This window comes from Solea senegalensis, linkage group LG3 (assembly GCF_019176455.1).
Source record: "Solea senegalensis isolate Sse05_10M linkage group LG3, IFAPA_SoseM_1, whole genome shotgun sequence".
Classification (NCBI taxonomy): domain Eukaryota; kingdom Metazoa; phylum Chordata; class Actinopteri; order Pleuronectiformes; family Soleidae; genus Solea; species Solea senegalensis.
This window is the reverse complement of record NC_058023.1, coordinates 31,529,792-31,557,244: the sequence shown is the minus strand read 5'-3', so window position 1 is coordinate 31,557,244 and position 27,453 is coordinate 31,529,792. Positions and strand designations below refer to the sequence as shown.

Below are 27,453 nucleotides of genomic sequence, written 5' to 3'. Positions count from 1 at the left end.
ACAGTGTTTTGGGGGTGGAGCTTTGACGACGAAAGAGCTGACAAGAGTGGGCGGGGTTCGTGGGCTGTAGCCTGCTAATGCGCGTTTTTCGCACACTTATTCTGCGTTCCAGTTGTAGTTGGAAGTCACATTTCCAACTCATGGACGCAAACATATCCCGGGCTAACCTTGTTAGCAATACCTATAAATACCAACGTTCTACGTGGTATTTTTTGCGCACACAAACAGCTTGGGAACATACAAAATTAAACAGTATTATGTGTACGACTGAAGTAGCATGGGGGTGGTGGCGAGCCCAAAACCCGTTAGCAGTTCCATTCGCATCGAAACTTGAAAGTCGCACGGATAAATCCAGTTAACAGCCTCACTGAACAAAATCTACGCACCTCACTCTCCCACACCAAAGTCCATTGAGAAAATCAGTGATTTTAGCTCGCGGGGACACAGGTGGAGCTGGTCTACTGCTGCCTCGTGTGGTCACTTTGTTACCGAAATAAACCCGAATGAAGGATTTGAAACACCCGAATTTATAAAATAACACGTGAACTTAGTGACAGAGGCAGCAGTGGATCAACAACTCCTGTATGCTGTAATGTTAAAATCACTGATTTTCTCTATGGACTTTGGTGTGGGAGAGTGAGTGCTTTACAAAGTGACTTTAATTACAGGTAAGGTGCCACCAGGTGTCGCCCTCCCTGTGGTGTGTTCACGGACAGTGCTGTACCTCTGACTGAGGGTGCTTTTAACGCCTGATTCAGTCATGCTTTAGTCAACACTGCCACCGTGTGGACATATGGTGCAGCAGCATCTTCTAAAAAAAAAAAAACTGTTTCATTTGATGTGGGAAGTTTTGTTATTTTGAATTAAACTTAAGTTTAGAATGTATCATAAATATTTATGCCATTATATCCAAGATGAAGGAATTTGGACTTATTTATGTATTTTTTAAGTTTTTATTTTCTATTGTATTGTCTTTTGTATAATTGTGAGCCTCGCGTCATTTTACCGTTATGAACAAAAAACACTAAATCATACTATTAACGAGTCGTTTTCGTCAACAAAAATTTGATTTAGAAAAAATTTACTTTAAAAACACATTTTAGCCTTTACAGCTCCTCATATGCATTTGATTTAATTTATGATGTTACAATAGTGACACTTTTATTTCACCTAATTCAGATTTGAGATTAATCTGATATACACACACACACACACACACACGTAAATACTAAATATTTTCAATCCTCAAACAGATGCCTCCTTTAAGCTATATGTTCACACGTTCATTTCACAGACTAACAGGAAACTTAAACCACTCACTCTCCCACACCAAACCCCATAGCGAAAACCAGTGATTTTAACACCACAGCACACAGGAGTTTTTGATCACTTAAGTTCAAATGTGTCATTTAGTGACTTCGGTGTTTGAAATTCTTTGTCCAGATTTACCTCAGTGGCTCAAAGTGAGCACACGAGGCAGCAGTTCAGCAGATCAGCAGCTCCTGTGTCGCCGCGAGCTAAAATCACTGATTTTCTCTATGGACTTTGGTGCGGCAGAGCAAGTGGTTTAAAAAACCTCACTTGACTGTTGAAGTCATTCTTTCGGATTTGTTTTTTGCCAACGTTTGTCAGTGAAAATAAGTCAGTGCAACATTTTCTCATCTTGAACAGAATCTTTATTGTTTCCCGCACAGACTGTAAAACCAGCTTTAGAAGAAAGTGTTGGGTCTCTTCGTGGTGAAGCGTGGTTTGTGCTGGCGACGCAGGACCCGGTGAGGCAGGGGGAACTTGATCTTGGAATCCTGGAGGGAGGAAACAGGAAGTGATGTCAGAGGATCCTCCGATATAAATCTTTTTTTTTAAAGAAAAAAATAAACATTTAAAAATCATGTTGCCAGTTTCTTAACCGCCAGGTTTAAAGATGGAGGCTGAAAAACTGGAAGAGGAATCTGGCTTTATGTTTTTGGCGAGTTATGAAACCGGAGCTGACAAAAGCGTGACAGTCCAGAGAGAGACTCGCCGCATCGTCATGGTAACGTGCAAACAAAAAGACAAGACTCACGTGGAACTGCTTGATGGCCGGTCTGCGACACTTGTTAGCAGCGATGACCTGAACCTTCATGATCTGGATGGAGTGGGCGCGAGCACGATGGCGAGCTCCCATATCACGATCTGAAAATACAAGTTTTTACTGGTTCAAACATTAGGAGTTAAAACCCCCACAAAAAAAAGCTTTTTCGTGATTAAAACAAGATTCGATTGTTTCGGCTTCATTTGACAAACACTGATCAACATTTAACGTTTTGACATTTTATGGACCAAACGATAACTTGCTTAATTGTGAACATCGACAGATTAATCGATTATGAAGATAATCATTAGTTGCAGGTCTAGTTTACAGATGAAAATGTCAAACAACTTTGAATAAAAAAATCCTTCTGTATGTTTAACTGACGTTTATAGAGCTGCAACAATCATGTGAACTTTATACCGTTTATAAATCAGTGGGCTGTGCGGGTCTAGTATCTGGGCCCCAGCCATGACTTCAAAACTTCAACAACATGTAGGCTGTGATTTTACGTTGTATTCTTTGTTTTATGTTCAAACACAAGCATCTTTCAAATTTCAAACCCACTGCACCTCATGTAAATACCTGGTGTTTGTGATTCTGTATAAATGTTTTACATCTTAGATTTCTAATTTCAAAAACACCAGGTCAAACTGCTCGTATGTGCAAATGTACAAACGATTCTGATTATACTCCCTAAGCTGTGGCGGGAGGATAAAAGTCATGTTAGGAAACATCTGTTGGTCCTTGAATTCACTTTCAAAGACACTGCAGCGTCAGAGAAAGGCGACAAGGATCAGGTCAATGTCTGCAAACCAGACAAAATCACACCACTGAGAGAAGACGTGATCTTTGGGTTTGGCTGCAAATACAGACAACCTGTCTGAAAATGGATTTAATGGTTTTAAATGAGCTGAAGTTTCTCACAGGTTAACAGTCTGTGTAGAAATATAAGAGGTGAAATTACTTTTTTTTTACTGACACAAACAGCTGTTAATAATAAAACCATGCAGCTTTAGATGAGGAAGAGAGTTAGATGCTGTCTCTTCACTTAAATGTCAATACTTTCTGGTTTCTTTGCACCAACTTTGACAAAAGAACTCCATAAAACTGAATCATTTTGGTTTTTGGACAAAATAAGACATTTGGGAGACACCAATTAACATTTTTTGGCATTTCATGGACCAAACTACTATACAGTTACGTGAGAAAAAAATAACTACCAGGTGAATCAATTAGGAAAATAGCTGTAGCCCTTTTAGGGAACTTCAAAATAAACGCCATAAAAAGGCCAAGACAGACTGAAATAAAAGCTTAATCAAACCTCTCTTTTTATGGTAAAAAACAAAAACACGTAGATGCTGGTCAGTCACAGGAACAAAAATACCATATGAAAATATAAATCACTTTATTTTGATTAATGAAACAGATTAACTTCACAAAAGGGTTTCAGAGTCAAATAAAATCTCAAAACGCCACCCGAACTGACTTTGGGGGAAAATCCTGTCATAATCCCACCTCTCTCCTTTTGTGTTTAAGTTTGTTTGGTCTATTTGTTTTAAGATAATGTGTTTTCTTTAATTGGTCATTCTGTATTAGTTTCTGTGATTGTTTACATTGTAATACTGGTTATAATAAAGCATCATTTTTAAACCGTTTGTACACAGCGTGCATGAGTTGAAGCGCCATACAGAGGCCTGGAATTTGTGCGGCAGCGTTTACAGTGGGCTTACGGGAAACTTTTATATAAAGAAAAAGCTTATGTGGGGTAAGTTGTGTTTCAGTGTGGCTAAGGGCTACACAGGTTTGTGTGTGTTTGTGTGTAGACACTCACAGCACTGAGTGACCGCTCCAGACGTGGTCAGGTCTCTGTACTCCCTGTACATATTGTGGGTTCCACTGCGGGAGTCGTAGCGCAGCCAGATACCGAAGTTCTTCACCTTCAGTGGAGTTTTCTCGTGGACCTGGAATGACACGAGGACAAGAGACATTTAACCAAACAAGTTTCATCACCGTTTGTCTTCCTTTCAACAGAGGCGGCGACACGTACCAGGCCACAGTAGACCGTCTCTCCGGATGCCTTCTTCATCTTCCTCAGCTGAGAGACAAAGTACCAGAATCTGGACTTGGCCACGATGTGGTTCGGGGCGAAGATCCTCATGCGGTACAGAGGGGGGGTGGGGTTCTTCGCAGAGGGCAGCAGACGCCCAATGACTTTATACTCCCGAAGCTGCAGCGGGACAATAAATGAAGTCAAGTTAGGAAACGTTTATCACATTTAACACGACAATGTGTTCACTGTCGTGTCTGTTGGTCCTTGAATTCACTTTCAAAGACACTGCAGTGTCAGAGAAAGGCGACAAGGATCAGGTTAATGTCTGCAAACCAGACAAAATCACACCACTGAGAGAAGACGTGATCTTTGGGTTTGGCTGCAAATACACACACCTCACGAAAAAATTATTTACACAAATGTAGTCATTTGTATTCCAGTCTATTTCACTATTATAAAATTAAATAATATTTTTAACAGCGAGAACTTTAATTTTGAATGTTTTAGAACTTGTTTAAAGAACTTTATCTGCTTCCTAATTATATTTTTAGCTTAATTTAGAGTGTTGTCCGATTATATAAAGTATTGTTCACTTCCAGGGTTTAATCTAGGACTGAACTACTCAATGAATTACTCAAACTAATGTTAATTACGTTTTTTCCACTACAAATGATTGCATCCCAAGTCATTTTTTTCAAAGTCTATACTCAAACATAAGACTGTTTTTCAGAAGTATTAAATGTTATCATTAAAGATGACAGTGCATTCTCATATCTTTAAAATAGATGCTAAATTATATTGATTGACCAAATTAATTGTTAATAACATAAGTTCAGTCCACGTATTTAACTTATTCTATATTAGGCCGTTTAACCTATTGGTATACATATTTTTGGTACCCCCTTTAATAAAAGAGACGTTTGGTTTATTATATTCTCTAAACTTGAGACGGGATATTTATGAACCACATGGGATTTTAACTTAGAGTAAAATTAGTATTAATTTGTGTAATATACCGTGATGAAACCTACACGTTGGCTGCTAATGCTAGCCACACAAACACAAACGTCCATCCATGCTATGTGTTTAGCACGAATACCGACCCTAGTCTCTAGATTTCAGGTGAAAATGTACATTTAAATGCAGTTCAATGTATTTTTCTACATAAAAACTCATTAAAAGACACTGACAACGGCACTTTAACGCCACCCAGTCTCGAGCCGCGGCGTCCACATGGTACTGCGGCCGCCATGTTGTAGCCGCGCAAGCACTGGAGAGAAAACGCTTTAAAATGTCGCTTCGGTACGACCACTTTTTACATATAAAGGCAAATATGTGGCGATTATAACCTTATTTCACTACATCGGCTCACTCCGGTCGAGTAAAGCAGCCGGGTACCGTTAAATAAAAGTTTTTACGTACTGTGCCGGACGCCTTCATGGTGTCTCTCGCTCACTGCCACAGTAAAAGAGGAAGATGTAGAGCGGAATCTGCGCATGTCAAGAGCGCGGAGGGCGGGACCAACGTCAACCCGATGAAGGAAGTCCCGCCCTCAGCCTGCCTGTGATTGGCTGGAGTTCAGCGCCTTGCCTCGTGATAAGTCTACAAAATAAAAAATAAAAATGATATACATGTACCCAAAAGAAAAAGGATACGTAAACACCTACAAACGGAGAATTGGGTGTTAATCACGTGTGTACATTTTTAACGTTACCGTTGGTAAAGTAATCACTTCCGGTGTCGGTGGCCCGGATGTGGCCGCGCGGACACGCCGCACAGCCGCTTGTGTCGCGTGAGTGAAACCGACGTGCAACTGATTTTCTGGAGGCTTCGCTGTGATGAGTTAACGGCAACGAGAGAGACGAGGAGAAAAACACAAACGCCGGGTGAAATAAGTTTTCACTAAAGTGAGTTTTTTTTCAAAAACTTGATTTTCACAGGTTTAGTGATAATTATCCTCTATTTGTATGTTAAAAGAAAAACGTTGGTAGTGTTGATTTTCTGAGCAGAGGTGAGGCGCACATCGTCACCGAGCCGCGAGAAAGACGCAGAAAAACACGCTAATACACAATAAAGCCGGTCTGGCTTTTGTCTCACTATCAGCGGGGCTGTCACTCACCCGCTCCCGGTGATGACTCCACTTTTATAGAATGTTTAAGGAAGGAAGGAAGGCAGGCGAGCCCTCGAGCTAACTAGCCCGGCTAACACAAGGCTAGCCGCAGTTTGTATTGGGGAGTTGTTAGCATGGCTAGCATGTAGCAGTGCGGTGTCAACTTTTACAGGAGTGGCCCCGGGAACCGGTACTGTTCACCACGGACGTGTTTGGAGTCGTTTTGTCTCGCGTGTGTCCGCCCGGTGGAGCGGTGCGCGATGTCCGGTCGGGGTGTTAGCTTCAGGTGTTGACAGCGTGTTGCATCATGTTGGTGACAAAACTGTGATCCTGCGTTTACGCTGACTGAGGAGTTTTCAGCTGCAAACACAAGGTCTGGATATCTGTCAGTCAATCTGTCATCGACAAATCAATCAGTTAACAAATAAGGCAATTAACAGACTCTTGATCTGCTGCTGCTTTGGTCATCAATCGATAGTTTTTCCATTTTCATGTTTATTTTTCATGTTCATTGTGGCAATGAATCAGAAATGTACTTAAAAATCAGTAGTTTGATTAATAATGAGTTAATTAGACATTATAGAGAGGTTCACAGTTGTTAAGAGGAATTTAGAGACAAGTAATGATGATCAGAGGCGTCCTGAAATGTTAAGAGACATTTTGAGATGTTCAGAAGCATGTAGTTATAATAAAGACAGAGAGATTAATAGAGAGATTAAGGGGAGACTCGGAGACTTCAAGATGGCTTTGCAGACGTTCAGAGGGATTTAGAGACACTTCTGAGAGTTTGAGAAACATTCAGACTCCTGTAATTACAATTAGAAACATTCCAAAACAATCATGTATCGATGTATTGGTGGAATCTAGAGATGTGTTCAGATATTTAGGGGAGATTAAGAGACCTTTTGATAGATTTGCAGATCTTTGGATGTCCTGAAATGTTTAGAGATATTTTGTGAGTCAGTAGAACATTTCAGAGAAGTGAAGTCATAGTTACAAACATTTGGAGATTTGAAGAGACCTTTCGATAGACTTGAAGATGTTCAGAAGAATTTAGAGACGTGAAGATTAGAAACATTCAGAGATGTTGAGGGAAATGTAGAGACACACCGAGAGATATTAAGAGACAAGAAGTAATGATTACATCCATTTAGAGTTATTTATGGCACTCAAGAGATGCATTCAAAGAGATTCAGGGACATTCATCGATGTTAAGGGACATTTTTAAAACGATCAGAGATGTTTAAAGACTTTGTGTCTGTTGGAACTGTGTGATTAGCTTCATTAATGACTCATGCAGGTTTAAAGTGTAGACAGTGTGTTGCATCATGATGATGGAGCTGTGATCCTACCCTGAGTATTTTTTTTTATAATTGAATCAACTCGAATCAAAGCTTGTCACTTTTAGGGACATTTGACACCATTTCATAGATGTTTTGAGACATTAAGGGGAGCCAAGTGAAGTTTTGACATTTCTGTGACATCTAGAGACATGTATAGATGTGTTGGTAGGTTTCAGAGTAACTACAAGATGTTCAGAGACGTCTTTCTATTGATTCAAGGAACGTCGGTCTGTCCTGTCTACTTTCCTGCAGTAATAGGGATAGTGTAAGGTTAGTAAGACATCAAAGTATAGTTTTAAATTCTTTGATGTAAAATTTGACAGTTGACGAAAGGAGCATCCGTTTGTCCAACAGTTTGCTTGACAGGATGGAAGACGAAAGACGGCTCAAAGCATGTGATGCTTGAGATGTGGGTACTGCACAAGTTCCAAGGAATGTAGAGATGTTCAGAGACATAAGAGACTTTAAGGGTTGTTGAGACATTTAGAGTTCCTTAGAGAGATGTTAAAAGAGGTCCAGGTTTGTTCAGACATTAGGAGATCTTCAGAGATGTTTCCAGACATTTAAAGACTTCGAAATGTTTGGACATTTACAGATTTTTAAAGATATTCGGACACTTGAGTTTCTTCAGAGATGTTCAAAGATGCTAAGAGATGTGCTTTAACATCTCTACACATCTCTCTAAGGTCCTGTCATATCTGCTGTTAAATACCATGACCATGAATCAACCTGTTAACATGGTTTCTTTTGATCAATCAGATGAGAGGAACCTGCCTGACGGCAGCAGAGACAACTGAACTCGCCCCAGAGAAGAGCTAACCCACGAATGGCCTGCCAGTCTGTCGCTGCAGTCATGGACGAGCAGGCTCTGCTGGGGCTCAACCCGAACGCCGACGCCCGCTACAGGCAGAGGGTAAGACGCACTCATGCAAATCAATATCTGTCGAATCAAAAAGGGGGATTTTGGATGTTTTTGTTTCCCTTACATTAAACAATGTGCGCAGCTTCTAAGCATTCAAGAATTCAGACTTGTGGGGGCGGGAGAAGTTGTACTGTTGCAGCTGGAAAAAGTCCTGGAAAACAATTTAAATAAATGAGTGAGAGCCCTGGAAAACATTTCCAGTGGTTTTTTTTTTTGATTCGTCATGCCTGTGTGTCTTTAGGCGATGGTGTACTTTGAGCAGCTGAAGGAGTCTCACGATGCCTGGGAAGTTTGTGCCGAGGCGCTTGCGAAAGGGATTTACAAGTGAGTTTATTTGAACTGAAATGATAATTCCACTTTTTTGTTGGCATGTGACGATTACGTTTAACCTGCGTTTGTTTTGTCATTTCAGTGACGACCACGTGAAGTTTTTCTGCTTCCAGGTGCTGGAGCATCAGATCAAGTTCAGGTAGTGAAGACGGCGTGTGTTTTGTGTTTTCTTGTTGTTTTCCGATGGCACGTCTGATCATGTGACTGTGCTTGTGTTGCAGACACGCCGGCCTGAGCGCCGCTCAGCAGCAGCTGATCAGAGAGACACTGATGAAGTGGCTCCAGTGTCAGGTAACACCACCGCCATGTTTCAATTATGTTAAATGTAAAGATACAATAATCTTCAAACAGCTTACATCGTAGAAAGGATGACATTTGATGATGTTTTATTTTGTTGTTTCTGTGGCAACAGCTGATGAACGCTCAGCCAGAGAAGCCCTTCATTAGGAACAAGGCGGCTCAGGTGTTTGCGCTCACCTTCGTCATGGAGTACCTGACGCTGTGGCCCAAGTTCTTCTACGATGTCTTGTCTCTAGTCGGCCTCAACCCGCACGGCGTGGACATCTACCTCAGGACACTGATGGCCATCGACGCCGAGGTGGTCGACAGAGACATCCTGCACTCACCTGAGGTGAGCGAGATTCCCGCTCAAAAGGAGACCCTCTGAAAAGATTACAGCATGATACAGTAGAGGGAGCTGTGAGCACAGCTTGGCCTTAGATCCATTTTGAATGTCTGTGAAGATGTTTAAGATGTTTCGTCCAAGAAACTTCTTCGATAAGAGAATAAATGTCCTCAGCTTAGCTCAAGCTCATACAGTTGCCTACAGCTAACTACTCAAGATCCATTTTGAATGTGCTGTTGGCCCATTAGAAACATCAGTGATGTCATGTTGTTCACAAAAACGGGAATATCCAAAAAGTAGACTTTTGGAAAAAGTTTATTTCATCAGTATAAGGGCCATTCTGAGGGGGGAAAAGCACACTATCAAGAATAAAGTCATTATATGATGAGAAAAGTCATAATATAATGAGAATAAAGTTGCAATATTACAAAAATAAAGTCAGCTGTAATCGATGAGGAACGTGGAGCATCTTGTGAAGTTAATCTTATGTTTGAGCTTCAGAAAAAAGGAAATACTTCACATCATGATCACATTAACATCAGAATCACGACTTTAAAAAAAGATTTTGTAAGAATCTGAGTCTCTTCTAAAGAAAGAATCACAGATCTGGAGGAAATCCTATTTTTTTAAGTTGAGGAAGAAATTGACTGCATGGCAACAAGTGGTTTCATCGGTTTCATCAGGTGTTTTACAGTTTCTCAAAAACATTTCCAGGGACTCTCATGATAATCTGAAGCTGTGCGGCCTTGCAATGAAATTGAACGTGATTGGCTGTAAATTCGAACAATCCCTAAGGTGATGTGGCGTGTTCGTCCCCAGGAGACTCGGAGAAACACTCTAATCAAAGACAGCATGAGGGAGCAGTGCATCCCCAGCCTGGTGGAGTCCTGGTTCCAGATCCTGCAGACGTACCAGCTGACTCACTTCGAGCTCACCTGCCAGTGTCTGGAGGTGGTCGGAGCCTTCGTGTCCTGGATCGACCTCAACCTCATCGCCAACGACCGGTACGACTGTCCCCCGAACAAACGAGCACGGCAGCCGACTTTCTCTCGTACCCGTCGATCACTTCACGCCTCTTCTTCTCCCTCAGGTTCGTGAACCTGCTGCTGAGTCAGATGTCGGTGGAGGCGCTCAGAGAGGAAGCCTGCGACTGCCTGTTTGAAATCGTCAACAAAGGAATGGACCCGGTGGATAAAACCAAACTGGTGGAGTCTCTGAGTCAAGTGCTGCAGTCGGCGGGATTCTTCAACGTGGAGCAGGTATCTTGGATGTTTATTCACGGTGTTCTGCGAGCATCTCTTGATACAAGATCTTAAACTCCCCGCGTTCTTTCAGGAGGACGACGTGGACTTCCTTGCCAAGTTCTCCCGCCTGGTGAACGGCATGGGTCAGAGTCTGGTGCTGAGCTGGACCAAGCTCGTCAAAACGGGCAACGTCAAGGACGCGGCGGACACGCTACAGGCGCTGGAGGCCAAGGTGCCGCTGCTGCTGAAGCTGCTGGTGCACGAGGACGACGACATCTCGGCCAACATCGTCTCCTTTTGCTACGAATACCTGCACGTCCTCAAACAGGTGACCCATCGCGACAAAAGGAAGAAAAATGATTGTCAATAATGTTTGTTTCATAAAAATCTCATCACTTCTGTTTTTGTAGCTTCCTCAGCTGACAGATCTGCAGAAGACAAACATTGAGGTGAGAATTTGAGTTTAAATCATCGACACATACTGTTTTTTTAATGGTTTAAACATAAATAACATGTCTGCCCTCTCGCTGCAGGCCATCATGCTCGCCGTCATGAAAAAGCTGACGTACGACGACGAGTACAACTTTGAAAACGAGGTGAGTGTTACGACCCGGTATCTGATCACGAAGCTCAGAAAACGCCGACACGCTCCCTCACTTCCTGTTGTCGTCGTTGTCAGGGCGAAGACGAGGCGATGTTCGTGGAGTACAGGAAGCAGCTGAAGATGCTCCTGGATCGCTTGGCTCAGGTTTCACCAGAGCTGCTGCTGGAGGCCGTCCGCCGCGTCTTCAACACCACCATGCAGTAAGAACCCGCTCTGATTTATGACGGACACGCGAACGAGTGTAAAAGCTTTGCCAGAGCAAAACTTTAAATATGAAACTTCTTTCTAACAAACTTAAAAAACACAGCCGTAAACAGCAATCAAACCTTGCAAGTAAGAGTCCATTTGTCCACATTAAAACATAACCTTGGAGTTTTCAAAATAAAAGTCCCATTTTCCCAGCAGTGTTTTCTCAAGGTGATTGTCCGTTTTCTGTGGCAGCTTTATCACGTGACGCGTTCTCTTTTCAGGAACTGGCAGTCGGCGACTTTCATGGAGGTGGAGGTGGCCATCAGGCTGCTGTACATGCTGGGCGAGGCCCTGCCCGCATCTCACGGCGCTCACTTCACCGGAGACACGGCCAAGACGAGTGCCCTGCAGGACATGATGAGGACGGTCAGTCGTGGGATTCATGTGTCGCGTGTATCGTTGTTGTTTTTTTGTCTTTTTATTTCCTCGTCTCATCGGTCACATGCTTGACTCCTCAGCTGGTCTCCTGCGGTGTCATCAGCTACCAGCACAGCTCTGTTTCGCTGGAGTTCTTCGAAACTGTTGTCCGATACGAGAAGTTCTTCGTCGTGGAGCCTCAGCACATTCCCAACGTTCTGGTGAGAAAATAATAATCTGCTCCATAAAGGAAAAGCAGTTTTTTGAGAGGAGTTTTGTTGTTGTTGCTGTTGTTGTTGTAAATGAAATTGACTTGTTGACACTTTTGTTGTGTTGTGTTCACGGTCAGATGGCGTTTCTGGACCAGAGAGGACTGAGACACAACAGCCCGAAGGTCCGCAGCAGAGTGGCTTATCTCTTCTCCAGATTCATCAAAACTCTGCAGTGAGTTCAACATTGACACCAAAACGGAAAATGATTTGTGTAAATGTTTGAAGAATTAGTTTGTGTGATATTTATGGACATTAAACTCGTAGAGACCCGTTTTCTGTAGCATATTAAAGGGGTGGAGTTTAGTTCTTTCTCATACAACCACACTTGAAAAACACCTGAACGAACCCTCTGAAATGTTATGATAAAACGTATAATATTTAAATTGTTGATGTGTTCATTGATATCGTGTGTTGATGTGGCGCCCTCTGCTGACAGCAAACACATGAACGCCTTTATCGAGGACATCCTGACTCGGATCCAGGACCTGCTGGAACTTGCTCCTCCGGTCAGTCTCATCACGTGGTCCATTATTTTACCCAGAATGCCTCAGGGTTTATCTCACAGACCCTTCAGATCTTCAGGCTTTGTCTAACTCTTCTGTGCAGGAAAACGGCTTCCCCGTGCTGCTGACCAGCGACGACCAGCTCTTCATGTTCGAGACAGCCGGCGTCCTGATCGTGAGCGGCGACAGTCCGGCCGAGAGGAAGCAGGCGATGATGAGGAGCCTGCTGTCGCCGCTGATGGACGCGTTCCGCCTGCTGCTCGCCAAACTGCTGCAGGAGACAGAGGAGGGGCGACAGGTCGCGCTCGCCGACTGTCTGAGTCACGCCGTCGGGTTTGCCAGGTGAGGGCGCTCACACACCGCGACACACGTTTGACTGAAATTCGGTTGCGTCTTGAGTCTAAACTCACGTCCGTGTTCCGCAGTCGGACCAGCAAAGCGTTCAGCAACAAGCAGACGGTGAAGCAGTGCAGCTGCACCGAGGTCTACAGAGACTGTCTGCAGACCTTCCTGCCTGCACTGAGCTGTCCCGTCCAGCGGGGGGTGCTGCGCAGCTCGGTCCGCTCCTTCCTGCACCGCATGATCATCTGCCTGGAGGAGGAGGTGCTGCCGTTCATCCCCGCCGCCTCGGAACACATGCTGAAGGACTGCGAGGCCAAAGACCTGCAGGAGTTCATCCCCCTCATCAGCCAGATCACGGCCAAGTTCAAGGTACAGTGGGAAAATAACACGTACAGCTGCTCACTAACAAAGCTCCAGGTGGTTAACCGGGCGCTCTCTCTCGTTTCCATGACAGCGGCAGGTGTCGCCCTTCCTGCAGCAGGTCTTCATGCCGCTGGTCCTCGCCATCTTCGAGTCGCTGGCGCGTCCGGCAGAGGAGAACGACCAGACGGCGGCTCTGGAGAAGCAGATGCTGCGGAGAAGCTACTTCAGCTTCGTCCAGACCGTCACGGGCAGCGGCATGAACGAGGTCATGGCCAATCAGGGTGAGTCTGAGGAGGTCACATGGTTTGGAACTCGGTTTTCTGAGAAGTTGAAGAACTTCAGTGCAGGTCTGAAATCAACTGTAAAGATGGGAGTTTCATCTTTGTTCTAACATTTAGCCATTCTTAGCTAACCATTAGCTAACTTTAGCTACTTTGTTTTCCATTACTAGCGTTAGCGCTCCCCTTCCTTCTCCATGCGTCCTCTCATGTTTGCCGTGGGGGCGGGGCTAACTTCATGAGAAGAGAGGACCGCCTCCTGAAGTTTCTCCGAGATTTAACCGTCAGCGTCTGAGATTGTGCAAACACAGTGGTTTATTAGTTTATTGTTGTTTGAACCGACAACAGAACAGAGATATGATCAAATCATTTAGATTGAACGTGAAAATAAACTATAAACATCTAGTTTCCCTGTCATTTAATCCCGTGTTCGACACTTGATTCCAGGCGCTGAAAACATCGAGCGAGTCGTGTTCACCATCATCCAGGGAGCCGTGGACTTCCCCGACCCCATCGCTCAGAAAACCTGCTTCATCATCCTCTCCAAACTGGTGGAGCTGTGGGGTGAGAAACGTGTGGAAAATAAATCAGCTTTCATCTGAGTGTTTGTGTTTGAATCATCGTCTCCTGACGATGATGATGTCATGGACTCTGCAGGAGGTAAAGACGGTATGGTGGGCTTCCCCGACTTCATCTACAAGAACATCGTCCCTGCGTGTTTCCTGGCTCCTCTGAAGCCGACCTTTGACCTCTCGGACGCTCAGACAGTCCTGGTGAGAGTCCGGTCCTCAACCTAAAACCACAAAAAGAATTCAGTTTTTTCCTCACGAACACTCTTTGTTTTCCAGACTCTGTCAGAGTGCGCCATCACCCTGAAGATGATTCATCTCAAACGGGTACAAACAGATCGACTTATTTGTTTATTCACATTTTTAAATTCTGCAGTTCTTCTCACTGTGGTTTGTTGTACTGTTTTTCTTCAGGGGCCGGAGTTTATCCAGTTCTTACAGCAGGAGTATCTGCCCTCGCTTCAGGTGTCACCAGAGCTCTCACAGGTGAGCTCATTACCAGGAGTTTAAGAGTTCCCCGACATCGAACATCGACACTTTCCTTCAGATACACGCGTCGTTCAGTACTCGTAGAAGGTTCTTATGTCAGTCAACCTGTAGATGTTCCTTCTTCAGCTGTCGGACTAAACTATTTTCTCATTGGTTCAGTGGACGCATGGATCACCTTTTGTGTCGTCTGTGCAGATAAACGAAACGCAAAGTTGTCATCAGCATAGAAACGTTGTGAATTTTTACCGATGTTTTCTCTTGAACAGGAACTTTGTCAAGTGCTTCAACAGCCCGATCTCAAAGTGCTGAAGAATTATATCAAGGTACGTATTTATCGACGAACTGAGGACGACGTGAGAATCTGTCCGCGATCGCTGTGTTTGACTCTGTCTCCGGTGTCTCCGCAGGCGTTTTTCCAGCGAGCAAAGCTGTAGGACATGAAACTGGAAGTTGCCCCGGGGACTGAAAAAGACTCTTTACAGGAAGTGGCCCGACTCGCCCCTTCACAACAAAACAAAACCATGGAACTTAGCATAGGAGCTGCTTTGCACTTAAGAGGTAAAAGCGTAACAAAGCCCAGTCTGTCTAAGTCGGGGGAGGGGGAAATGGACAGAAGGTCAGCGGGTGGAACAGCGCCCTCCAGCTACCGAGAGACGAGCTGTCCACGTGGACTCGAGGTGAGACGGGACTTGAGGGTTCCCCGACACGAGGAGAACTTTGTGGAACCATGTAGAGAAAAAAGGCTTATTTTACGCGTAAAGCGCGGCTGTCGTAAGAATCTACGATGTTTTTTGTTTGATCATTGTGACGCTCCTCGTAACAAACGATAGCTTTATTTTAGTCGGACCTTTTTCGCAGTAGGAACCACATTTTTAAAGAGAAGGAAAAAAAAAAGGGCTGTTGCACCATTTTCGTGTTTGTTTCCGCCTTCCTCGATTTACACTTTCATCTCGACCGCTCGTCATGTTTGTTCCGTGTCGGGATGGACGGTAGAGTCACAGCAGCAGCGACGTGATTGTTTTCTGTTTTTGTTCCAGGAATATTTCTTTCTTTTTATTCTTTCCTGGAAATAGTATGAGAAAGTAAAACAACGGACACAACAAGAAAATGGAGGAACAAACAAGTGTAAATAAGAGATTTAGATGTTGAAAATGTAAATAAAGGTCCTAGTTTAGTTTTTTTTTTTTACTTGAATATAGAAGCTTATTTCTGCCAGAAAAAAATATTTAAATTGATTAAAAAAATCTAGTTAATCTGTATTATTTTGATAATCATTAGTTTGTTTTAAACTTTTTGGATTTTTTTTTTATTTATTTGACTTTTGACTCTTGTTGCATCTTTTTTTTGATAACCTTTCACTAACTTAAAAAAAAAAAAAATCATGAAAATTCTTTTTTTTCTTGCTCGGGCATTTTCATCTTTTCCAGCTCGTAAAAATGAGTGAATTTGTGATTAAAAAAAATGTCATCGCAACTTCGCATTTTTTGTTTTATCATTTTTTTAACCCCTTAAATATCTTCTTTTAAAGGTAAAATTTTTCTTTCATGTCAAAAACTATTTTAAAGTGAAAGAATCCTCCAAACATTTTTGGCTTAATTGAATGGACTTAAAATTCAGAATTATAAATTTCAGCTTTAGAAGTTATTTCACTTAAAGCACCCAAAGTAAAATTTTTGTCATTGTGACATTTTTTTGGCAGTAATGAGCTTCTGTAGAAACACGTTCATGATGCCGTTACTTCAGTTGTTGTGAAAACATGAATCTGCCTGTGTACAGTTATTATTATTTTTTTCCCTGGAAGCATTTTTGAAGATCGATTATGCAAAAGCTCGACTGCGATCAATACTGTGAAGGAGCGAAAACAAATCCAGTCAGTGGGAGACGACAACATTGCGACAAAACAAAACAGGCTTTCTCTTTGAACTCACACACACACACACAGACACTTTGACCTGCTTTAACCGTTCTAAATTAAAAACCCAAATTTTTGTTTTATATATTTATGTATTTACCCAGAGAAAGTGCCTGAATTAATGAGTTGATGAATTATGAATTAATGTAATCACTCCTTTTAAAAGAAAATGTCGGTGAGTGCTCTATGATTTTCCTTACAATAGCTACGCAAAAACTTTCTTTTTTCTGAATGACGACATTACGTACAATGCAAATAAACGCTAATTATGTAGATGCAATGCAAGACTGAAGCGACTGCAAATCCCTTAAAAGACACTTAAATCTTTGGACTTGGATTTGGAATTTATGCGAGATGAAATATTTTCTACAACGCAAATATTTTGAAAAAGAAGTTGCCAATTTTGAAAGTATGTTTAAAAAGTTAGTTTTTAAGTTTAGGTGTAAAAACAGCACCACCCTGTGGTTTCACTCTGCAGCTGCACTTCCCTAGCACTTAATTCATCTGCTTTTCATCTTAAAGTCCAATGAACGTTGAAGCATTTACGTTTGGATTCTTCCTCGTTCCGATGTCGTCGTTACATTTGTACGCTGACATTTTTGGAAAAACAATTTAAAAAAAAAATAAATAAATCAGCGGATTTTTTTGATGAAGATTGAGTGTTGTTTTTTTTTACTTTCTTCACTCAAAGAAAAAGTTGCCAAATGAATGAATTTGTTCTTTGATGGTTAAATGTGTGGGTTATTCTTTTTTTTTATGCTAATTTTCTTTTAGAACCAATAAAGTGTTTACTCAAAAGAGAAAAATCTGAGTTAGTGCTTGTGCTTCGTTTTCTTTAAATCTCTGCATCACACAAAACGTAATATACGCAACTGAAAATCGTTCCCAGCAAAATTACTGTAGAAATCGGTGGTTCCAAAAAAAATTAAAGCAAATATTTACCCCAAATATTTTTGTTCTAAAAATTCTTCCAGTTTGAACCAGTTTTATTCATCACTAGATTGTGTTAAACTGTTTCACAAAATTGATTAAAATTAAGTTTAACCTTTTTTTATTTCCTACATACTAGTTTTACTTTTAGCCTAGATTATAAATGTGAAATAGCTAAACGGGAAGTATTTTATTGCTACTGGAAAACAACGAAATTCGCACCATTTTATTCACATACTTAAAATTTTTATTTTCCTTTATTTAGCTTCCAACAATTAAATCCAACTCTTCTACCTTTTAAAAAGGTTTCACAATAAAAGCCCCCCTCCACAAGGAGTAAATTCCTGTTCCAGTTTTAATTTGAAGCATTTGAAAGGAAGCGATGTCACTGAGCAGCAGAGAGAGAGCGACACTAAAAGATGCGTGAAGAAAAAGCCGTAGCACGTCTTGTTGTAGATGTTGTAGTGTCGTAAAACTGGCATTAAAGTTAAATCCATTTCTCGGGGATCGTCTTTATTTAAAGAAAACAACAAAAAGTTTCACTCAGTCGTCATCGGTTTTCTGTTTTTCACTTTCAAATTAAATTTGTTTTTTCCCCTCCAAAAACAGAAAAAGTGCAAAACCAAGTGACGACTTTTCTTCCATCGTTGCAGATTCTCGTACATCATTTTGGATAAATTGTCTCTGACGTAGCGTCGAGCAGCTTCAGCCTTTGATCACAGCAATCGGTCGCAGTTTGATCGCCTTCTTACTGATTCCTGCGTCGTGACAAGTGTTGACGACGTCCGTCACGTTTTTGTACGACTCAGGAGCCTGAAAAAAACAAAACAAACGTAAGCAACTAAATCTACAAAAACCGTCAAACTATAAATAACACTTCTTCTCACCTCCTCCATGACGAGTTTGGGTGAAGCCACACGGATCGCGATGCCCTTGTCGGCGAGTTTGTCCAGAACGTCCTGGAAGTCCAGGTTCCTGCGGGACTTAGCTCGTGAAAGAGCGCGACCCTGCAACCGAAAACACGCGGGACCATAAAACGTCACATGTGAAGCTGACGTTTGCGACAAACCAAATGCAGACTTTTGGTTTTATGGTAATATCTGAACTTGGGTTAAATGGTAGCGCTCAAGATCGGATCGGACGCTTACCGCTCCGTGACAGGTGGTACCGAAGGTTTCCGTCATTCCCTGTTCCGTCCCTGTGAGGACGTAGCTGCAGGTTCCCATCGTCCCTCCGATCAACACCGGCTGCCCTGTGAGCTGAAACCACAACGCAAATTTGTCAGATTGCCGCTACGGCGCTACAGACATTGCATCAGGGCGCCGCGTACCTGATAGTCGACAGGGATGAGCGGGTGGTGTGGCGGGAAAGCTCGGGTGGAGCCTTTGCGGTGAAGGAGTAGTGTCTTCTGCTTCCCGTCCACAACATGTTCCTCCACTTTGGCGATGTTGTGCGACACGTCGTAGATGACGTGCATGTCCAGGTCGTCCGGCGTGGTGGTGAAAACTTCAGCAAACGCCTAAAAAAAAAAGAAAAGTGACAACGTGATCAGAGAGGAAGACATTTGGCGGATTCTCTGGCGTTTCGCGTCGTACCTGTCGGGTGAGGAAGGTCATGGACGAGCGGTTGACCCAGGCGTAGTTTCCCGCCGCCGCCATGCCCTTCAGGTAATCCTGACCTTCCTGCGAGGTGATGCGAGCGCATGCCAGCTGTCGGTCGTTCACCGTGATCTTATCTCTTTTCATCGCCTTCTCCATGGCGACCAGAGCATCTGTCGTCGGCCACAAATAACGTTTTACTTCAGTTGGAAAATAACGTTGCGCTGTTCAGTTTTCCGATGTCATACCTGTGGCGACCTGGTGTCCGAGGCCTCGGCTGCCGCTGTGGATCATCACGCACACCTGGCCTTTGTGGTCGATGCCCATCTTCTTGGCGGCGTAGTCGTCGTAGATCTCGTCCACCACCTGGATCTCGGCGTAGTGGTTTCCTGCTCCCAGAGTTCCCAGCTTTGCGATAAACAAACAAACAAACAAACAAACACAGAGGCGTAATGTTTTAGCTCTACAGTGAGTCTCTTTTTCGGTCACACGTCACCACTTCCTCTCGTGTTTAAATATTAAATGTGTTTTCACAAGATTTAATGATGCCAATTACTCCACGTCGTGCACATTTTTCACTTGACCCGGCTTTCGGAAGTTTTTGCTCAAGTTCAAATATTTAAACTCATCATCTCATTGTACTAAAACTTGCTTCGGGTTTCGCATGACGGGACTACGAGAGAACCGGCGTCCTAGCAATTTTCCCGCTGCTACATAAGTTTGGCGTTGCTAGGTTACCTGGGGTAAGCCCCTCTTCTTGGCCTTGGACGACACCTTGTTGGGGTCGGCCTGTAGCATCCTGCCGTACTCCTCGCAGTGCTCCTTGTCCTCGGCCCAGGCATAGCCTTCCCTCAGAGACCAATCCACGCCCATCTCCAGCGCCTCCTCCAAGTCCCTGAGGAGAAACAGGTGAGACAAGTCAAAGGAGCTTCCTGTTGGGGATCTTGATTGAGGCCTTGGAGGATTCGTCCTTACTTTGCTCCCATGGGAATGACTCCCTTGGATCCGACTCCTACTGGGATGTGGTTGAAGAGCGACTGGGCCAACTGCTCCTTCACCGGCTGGACGTCGCTCTCGTCCAGGTTCGTCCTCAGGAGACGGACGCCGCAGTTTATGTCAAAGCCGACGCCACCTGCAGGACAAAAAAAACATCAGCACGTGTTGGACGTTTAGTTTAGACCCAGTGACCGTAAACAAAAAACGATGACACAACATCTGCCAACAATAAAAACAAAAACACTTGAGACTGAACCGGGCCAAAACAATTCCAGAACTCCAGAACTTCACAAACCTGGAGACACAACAGCGTCGGGATCGCTCATGTCGAACGCCGCCATGTTTCCGATTGCGAATCCGTATCCCGAGTGGACGTCTGGGAGCCCGATGGACCTCTAACGAACAATCACATCATTTTAATTTATCTTTCAGCACATTTTCTCGCTCATTTCTCTGAAGATTGAACCCTCAGTACTCACGTGTATGATCCCGGGAAGCGCCGCCACGTTCCCGATTTGCTTCATGGCCGGGAGGAACCCACCGATACCTGCGGAGAGGAAAGAAGAGGAACGGTTTAAGACTTAAAGGTGAAGTGAAGAAGGAAGTGCTGGTGGAGGTGATGGAGGCGAGCTGACCTCCTCCTCGACAGGCGTTACGAAGTTCCTCGAACATCAGTTTCTCCAGAGGTTCGTTGACGTAGAAAATGCCTTCGACCTGAAACACAAGACATTTTATTACTCATTAAATCAATGACTAGTCTTTATCGTATGATCTAGCTTCTATTTAAATATAGTTATTGTTTAGCTATACCTTTGTGTTACTGCATAATGACTTCTAATGTTGCTGCATATTATTTTTTAATAGTATTTCTCAATGGTGTTTCTTTTAAATGATCTGAAATTCTCTCTTTAGTCCCTATTAATGAAAATGCTCCTTTCATATTAATTCAAGCTCCTGCCCTTAAAAGCTATAGATTAAATCAGTATTACTGACTCAATAACTGTCAAAAAAGTAATTGATCTGCTATTTTGGATCTCCCAAATATTAAATAGCTATCTTTCATCATATCAGATACTCAATTTTAGCTCAGGTCAAGATTGTGTCCTGCACGCAAATGGAAAATTAGTACATTTAAATGTTTAAGACCTTATTTAATAAAACTACGTGATATTACTTGACGTATTTCACGTTATGTCTAAAAATTGGGCTGTTTCCTTTAATTCGGCTCACACCTTATTGCTGACAGTTGCGTCACTTCGCTCAAGCAGCAGTCATTTTGCATCTGTTACCCATATATTAATGACTCTTGTCACTATTTCTGTAAACATCTATAAAACTAGCCAACATGTGCTAAGTGAGTGCACAGTCAACGATATCTCACGAAGCTAACCGGCTAACCACGTTAACACTGACACGTTCCCACCTTCATGTTGGGAACGAAGCCTTTTTTAATCCTCCAGCAGTTGCTGCCGATTTTGTCCAGATACTGAAGCTCATCGTTGTAACTTCGGCTCATGTTTCCGATCCACAAAATGTCACTTTCACAGTTTTATTGCTGCGTTTGCTTCGCCGGTCTGAAGGCAAGTGCCAGCAGACTTAGCGCTACGGAAGCCCGCGAGCAATCAGAGAGTGTAAAACGCGATTGTGACTTTGGCATGACGCATGAAAATAATAATAATGTACGCTAAAAATGCGACTGTGTGCATAGAGTTGAACATACACATAACATAAAATTACACAAAAACTGAAATGAGGTTCCGTTTCTAAACAACACAATTTACTTATTTGCGTAATTGTAGTTTTGTTACGTTCGCCAAAGATAGCCCCGGGGATGCCGGACGTTTTGTGTTCCGGCCTTTCAAAACAAAAGCACGAGTTTTTGCCGATAATATTTGAGCGCACACACACTACCTCACACACAAAACATTTTTTTTGGACGTTCGATAATCTTAACCATTAACAGCAATCTCGGAATTCATATAGGTTGGTGACAATTCAAATAATAAATCAATCAATATTTTAATATCCGTAAATATAAAATACAGGGCAATGTAACGGCCAGAAAACAACACAATGTGATTTGTTTTCATTAGTTGAGCGTAATTTATTTCAAATGAGTTTGAAATAGACAAAAGTATAACAATTGTACCACTGAGAAATAAAATACTTTGTCATCGTGACATTTATTCTGAAAATAATTTCCAGAAACAGTCGTACGTAAAACACGTTTTCCGGTTGCTGATGTTCTGTGTTTACATCGCAATTCCTCAGATGAAAGTCATGGAAGTGTTGGTTTCATCTCTTTAATTCATCACGTGAGTAGTTTTAAAATATTATTAATGACGCTGTGACTGATGTCACCACCGTAAATGGAGGTTTTTAACTAGTAGTTAACCAGGTGACTAACTCACAGTGTTGGGAGTTAGCGAGCGGTAGGTAATGATGTTGGCAGAGAAACGAAAACGAAACGTCATATTTGTTCTTAACCAGAGTCTTACTGTGTTTCTAATGTAATTCACCTGCTTCTTACGTGAATTACTGTTCTGTGAATTTAATATGTTATTTTTTGTAATGAGTAAAATGCGTTGCTAACGCTGTTTAACGTGAAATAAAGTTTTAAAAACGCTAAAACACAGGCTAACACGAAGCTAGCGTCCACAAAAAGTCAGTGACTCGTCAAAACCGATTAAAAAAAATGACGCAGCTTTGTTGAAATGCACTCAAAAACATTATTATTACTGTGAAATTATAAGTATTACAAGAGTATTGGTTCCTCTGAAAGTACAACAGTCACGTTTCTTTATGGACATTTTTTAGTCTCAACCAAACCTCACTATGTTTTTAGCTGATTTAAGGGGATCTGTGTTTTATGCAGTCAAACATTTTACCCACCCAGTCTGTTTTTTTAATACCATCACTGCTATGAATAAAAACACAATAATACATATATTTAAGGAAGTAATTAATGTTTAATTAATAAATTGGCAGTTAAGTATAAATGTAATGTACATACTTCTGCTCCTTGCATTATGCTGCGTTCTATATATCAGAACTCGGAGGTTGTTCTACTGAAGAAAAGAAATGAAAGAGATTCCGGTTTAAACCGTTAAAAGAGTCACTTTATACAGAAATCTAATCATCAGCCAAGGTTTGATTCAGGCTAATGTTGGTCCTGCGTGTTAGCGTTGGATTTCCCAGCAAAACAAACACCACATGTTATTTGATATTTAACACAGCAGCCTCTTTCATTCTTGTTTCAACACCACATGTTTCACTGCGTGTTGCTTGTCCTCAGTATGAAGCTGCGGATCCGGATCAACCGTCAGACCTGCAGGGTGGAGTTAGAGAACCCAGAACCGACTCTGACTGAACTCACGGATCACGTCAGGAACACACTTCTGTCCGGTCATGGACTCAGGTCAGAGGTCAACACAAACGAAAGATTCACTCTGTAGTTTTTGATGTTGTCACTCACGTGTCTCCTCGTTTCTCAGCGAGGACACACAGTTCCGTTTGTCTCTGAACGGCTCGGAGTTTCTGTCAGACTCTGGACAGACTCTGTCATCCTGCGGCATCGTCTCCGGAGATCTGATCTGTGTCGTCCTGCCGAAGTCTGCCACCGCCGCCGCTAACGCTGCTGCTACTGCCACCGCCACAGCCAAAGTCTCCACCTTAACTCCTCCCATCAGCCACAGAGAGAATCAGGTTCGGTCTCAGCACCCAGCCACCAGGAGGCGAATCATATCCCCAACTTGTTTTTGGACCAGTTGAAAATATCACCAACTGGACCTTTTTAATTGTTTTACTCTCAGGCCACACCTACTAAACCTACCACACCTACCACAGCGCTGACAGAGTCAGAGGTTGCCATGGAGACGCCAGACGCCGCCGCAGAGACTTCGGAGGATGCGGCTGACCCGGGGCCGTCAATGTGCAGCTGGGAGCCGATGCTGTGCAGCGAGGTGGAGGACGGTCAAGCTCCCGCGTCTCTGGAGCTCCTGTACGTCAGCGCCGGCATCACCAGTCCCTCTGACGCCATCATGGTGGTGGGACACCTGCTGATGACGGAAACTGGCTTCATCCCTCAGGTGAGATGCAGACGCAGACACCAGGGTGGAAGTTTGTAAACCCTGCACCAAACCCCATAGAAAAAAACATTGTTTTTACGTCACAGTGACACAGGAGTTGTTGATCCACTGCTTCGTCCATCAGCGAGTTCAGTCTTGTTTTGTGACGTCAGTGTGTGAACTCCCTTTGTGTCACATTAACCTCAGTGACACAAAGTGACCACACGGGGCAGCAGTAGAGCAGCAGCTCCTGTGTCTCTGTGAGATAAAATCACTGATTTTCTCTATGGACTTTTGTGCGGGAGACAAACTTGAGACAAAGTCTGTCTAACAGTGATTTAAAGACCTGAACATAATCTTAACATTGTAGCTGAGGCTTTTAAGTGCCTAAAACCATGTTCTGTCCAGTTAAATCCATTGTCTTTGAACAAACGTCGTCGTCAAAGTGCGTTTGTTTTCTCCGTGTTCAGGCCCGCGAGCTGAAGCCGGGCGAGATGCCAGACGGGTGGAGGTCGTCGGGCGACAGCTACAGGCTTCACTACACTCACCCTCTGTGCGAGAGCAGCGTCGCCATGGTGATCGGCATGTGCATGGGCCCCGTCCTCGTCATCACCGGTGAGTTCAAGGACGTTTGAATTTAAAAAAAAAAAATACTTTCACTGGAACCTGTGTGATGAGAATCCCAGTAGTTTTTAGCTGTTTTTGTCTTCACCATGTCCACGTGTCTCAGTAGCTGACACGTGCTTGAGATATGAAGAGCAGATTAACAGGTGTTCCTAATAAAGTGACTAAAGTGAGCGTGGATTCCCAAAGTTTCTATACGAGGACACGCTTTTTAAAGACGGCAAACTGTCGTATGAATCATGAAAACTTTGTGACTCATTTATGAATGTATCTGTAAAATATAACGTCATTTTGAATTATGAAACAAAGTAAAGGAACTAAAACTTCATTTTATGCACGTTATTTAAAACCTGTTTGGAGAATTTGTTTGGGGACCCAAAGAAATGTATCCGCAGTCCACCTGTGGGTCCCGAGCCAGTCTTTGAGAACCACTGGATTAGTGCTGTTGTGTTTTCACCCCAGAGCTGTGTTGCTCGTGTTTTTTGATGCTGACCTTTGACCCCCACAGCCACACTGAAGTCGAACGACTCCGTCGCGTCTGTTCGCAAACTCTGCGTGAATCCCTGCAGCTACGTGACGGACGAGTGGCCAGGTAGAGATCCTCGCCTCTGATTGGTCCGTCTCACGGCAGCGCCTCAGCCTCTGTTAAACTCCTCCCCTTTTTTTCTTTCTTTGTTGTCAAGGCGACAGTGCGGCGGCGGCGTTCAAAGATCTGCGCAAACTGACGCGAGTCTTCAAAGACCAGCTGTCGTACCCGCTGATCGCAGCTGCCAGAGAAGGTACGAACATTTAACACTTTTAAATGGAACATAAAAGCATACACTGTTGCTATGGTTACCAGGATTGTTGTTGTTGTTTTTCAGCGATGGCGTTGCCGGAGGCGTTTGGTCTGGCCGCTCTTCCCACGGAGCTCCTCCTCCGAATCATTCGCCTCCTGGACGTCGAGTCCGTGCTCGGACTCTCCGCCGTCTCCAGGCGCCTGAACGCGGCGACGGCCGACTGGACGCTGTGGCGACACCTGTGCCGTCGAGACTTCGCAGGTGAGTTCACGTGACCACATATTATGATGATGAGGATGTCACAGTTTTACCAACAATAAAGACGTCACCATGTGTTTCTATTTTTTTTGTTTTTTCAGGTCCAGTTCTCGACACGTCCACAGGGACAAACTGGAAAGACGTGAGCTGATCAAATAATTCATTTAAAAGTGACAATGACGACGTCTTAGAAGTCCACAAAATTAAGTTTGGGCTTTTTAAATTGTGGTTTTATGAGGTACAGACACTGCACTGTGAGCGCCCCCTGCTGCTGAGACGACTGCTAGCAAAAAAAAGTAGTGTTTGCCTCATTATTTTGCCGTGAAACACATTTCCTTGTGGGTAACCTTTGTAAAGCACTCACTCTCCCTGCACCAAACCCCTGAAATCACTGATTTTCTCTATGGACTTTGGTGTGGGAGAGTGAGTGGTTTACAAACTTCAGTTTCCTGTTGGAAAAGTCTGTCTAACAGTGAGATAAAGACGTGAACGTGTTTTCTTAGCGATATCGTACACTTAAACTTATAAGAGCGGGCCTCGTGTCAGCAGGGGGCGCTGCAGACGGCTGTGTCAGAGAGCTACACAAATCCTCTCGACCGTCATGTATTTATCAGATTTAAACATTCAGGTCATTTACTACCTGACATCCTTTTTTTATTTTATTTTATTTGTTTTCCAGCTTTACAAAATGTTGCACATACGCCGTGCTGAGCGCCGGCGCGTCTCTCGCCGCCACCTCCTCCCGCCTCCATTCCTCCCTCACCCTCGGGACATCTTCATCCCCACCCCCCTGCCCCTCCCCCTCCACCCGCCGCTGCCCGGAATCATCGGTGGTGAGTACGACCTGAGGCCGCACCTGCCGCCGGGCCTCCTGCCCCGCCCTCGCTACGACCCCATCAACCCGCTGCTGCCACGTCACCGCGACGCTCCGCCCCGGGGCGACGTCCCCCGCAGACTGAGAACGAGTAGAGGACGAGGAGCAGACGCGAGGCGGGGATTCATCTGACAACAAACAAACAGTAACCATGACGATGAGGCGTTGGATGATGGGACGTCCACTGAAGCACTATGTTAGTTTGTGATGGATTTATTATTAAATTCAATTTTTTTTTTATTGAAGCTATCTGTGATTTAACTGTGATTTTCTGTGTGTGTGTGTGCGTGTGCGCATGTGTGTGACTCACAAACCTACAGTCCTAGTGATTTGCTTTGAAGTGCCACAAGGGGGAGCTTGTTTTGTACTTACACATTAACATTTTTAATGAAATGTTTTTCTAACATTTTATCATTAGTTTGTTTTACTCGTATTTTAAAGATTTATGACAATTTTATGAAAAAACAAATAAATTAGTAAAGAATAATAACAGTAAAAATAATTATTATTGACATTCCTAAAGAACACAAATAACAGGCAGAGCAGCTGTGTTGTAATGTGTAATGAAATGAATAAAGTTTTTGAACAAAAAATAAAAGTAAAAAAAGATTCTGACACATTACGTCACCTTTTATCTCCAGACAAAGGGTGCGTTTGTTTACTGACTCCGGTCTCGCGGACAGGCGGAGCTCAC

At 43.3% G+C, this 27,453-nt stretch overlaps 4 protein-coding genes and 2 non-coding genes across 8 annotated transcripts; 2 read left to right on the top strand and 4 right to left on the bottom strand.

Moving 5' to 3' along the window:
- Positions 1–1,658: 1,658 nt before the first annotated feature.
- Positions 1,659–5,625, bottom strand: rpl18a (ribosomal protein L18a). Its single transcript, XM_044021818.1, has 5 exons — positions 5,544–5,625; positions 4,119–4,298; positions 3,903–4,032; positions 2,063–2,172; positions 1,659–1,802 (listed from the first exon to the last, which is right to left on the bottom strand). The coding sequence occupies exons 1-5, from the start codon at positions 5,559–5,561 to the stop codon at positions 1,710–1,712; spliced, it is 531 nt and encodes a 176-aa protein (XP_043877753.1). The 5' UTR covers positions 5,562–5,625; the 3' UTR covers positions 1,659–1,709.
- LOC122767360 lies at positions 2,804–2,937 on the bottom strand. Its single transcript, XR_006360208.1, has one exon. It is a non-coding gene; the product is annotated as a small nucleolar RNA SNORA68 (small nucleolar RNA).
- On the bottom strand, positions 4,374–4,507 carry LOC122767359. The gene has a single exon (XR_006360207.1). It is a non-coding gene; the product is annotated as a small nucleolar RNA SNORA68 (small nucleolar RNA).
- Positions 5,626–5,875: 250 nt separating the features above from the next.
- Positions 5,876–15,910, top strand: xpot (exportin, tRNA (nuclear export receptor for tRNAs)). 3 transcript variants are annotated; one of them, XM_044021814.1, is made up of 25 exons: positions 5,876–6,028; positions 8,334–8,487; positions 8,738–8,820; positions 8,909–8,965; positions 9,048–9,117; positions 9,239–9,457; positions 10,247–10,455; positions 10,542–10,710; positions 10,787–11,023; positions 11,106–11,144; positions 11,229–11,291; positions 11,375–11,499; positions 11,770–11,914; positions 12,007–12,126; positions 12,255–12,349; positions 12,614–12,683; positions 12,784–13,022; positions 13,106–13,391; positions 13,477–13,666; positions 14,111–14,227; positions 14,321–14,436; positions 14,512–14,559; positions 14,647–14,718; positions 14,988–15,044; positions 15,129–15,910. In XM_044021814.1, the coding sequence occupies exons 2-25, from the start codon at positions 8,401–8,403 to the stop codon at positions 15,153–15,155; spliced, it is 2,940 nt and encodes a 979-aa protein (XP_043877749.1). In that variant the 5' UTR covers positions 5,876–6,028; positions 8,334–8,400; the 3' UTR covers positions 15,156–15,910. The 3 variants fall into 3 exon arrangements, with proteins under 3 accessions (XP_043877749.1, XP_043877752.1, XP_043877751.1); XM_044021817.1 differs by having other exon boundaries at positions 5,877–6,028; positions 10,271–10,455; XM_044021816.1 differs by lacking the exon at positions 5,876–6,028 and adding an exon at positions 6,260–6,604.
- A 1,891-nt stretch (positions 15,911–17,801) lies between these two features.
- On the bottom strand, positions 17,802–21,968 carry rtcb (RNA 2',3'-cyclic phosphate and 5'-OH ligase). Its single transcript, XM_044020223.1, has 12 exons — positions 21,581–21,968; positions 20,793–20,871; positions 20,637–20,704; positions 20,453–20,552; positions 20,137–20,293; positions 19,900–20,056; positions 19,410–19,569; positions 19,159–19,334; positions 18,894–19,082; positions 18,712–18,822; positions 18,451–18,570; positions 17,802–18,376 (listed from the first exon to the last, which is right to left on the bottom strand). The coding sequence occupies exons 1-12, from the start codon at positions 21,671–21,673 to the stop codon at positions 18,269–18,271; spliced, it is 1,518 nt and encodes a 505-aa protein (XP_043876158.1). The 5' UTR covers positions 21,674–21,968; the 3' UTR covers positions 17,802–18,268.
- A 412-nt stretch (positions 21,969–22,380) lies between these two features.
- fbxo7 (F-box protein 7) lies at positions 22,381–27,015 on the top strand. Its single transcript, XM_044020556.1, has 10 exons — positions 22,381–22,472; positions 23,453–23,575; positions 23,652–23,862; positions 23,970–24,245; positions 24,695–24,839; positions 25,357–25,440; positions 25,532–25,627; positions 25,712–25,888; positions 25,987–26,027; positions 26,565–27,015. The coding sequence occupies exons 2-10, from the start codon at positions 23,454–23,456 to the stop codon at positions 26,889–26,891; spliced, it is 1,479 nt and encodes a 492-aa protein (XP_043876491.1). The 5' UTR covers positions 22,381–22,472; position 23,453; the 3' UTR covers positions 26,892–27,015.
- Positions 27,016–27,453: the final 438 nt, after the last annotated feature.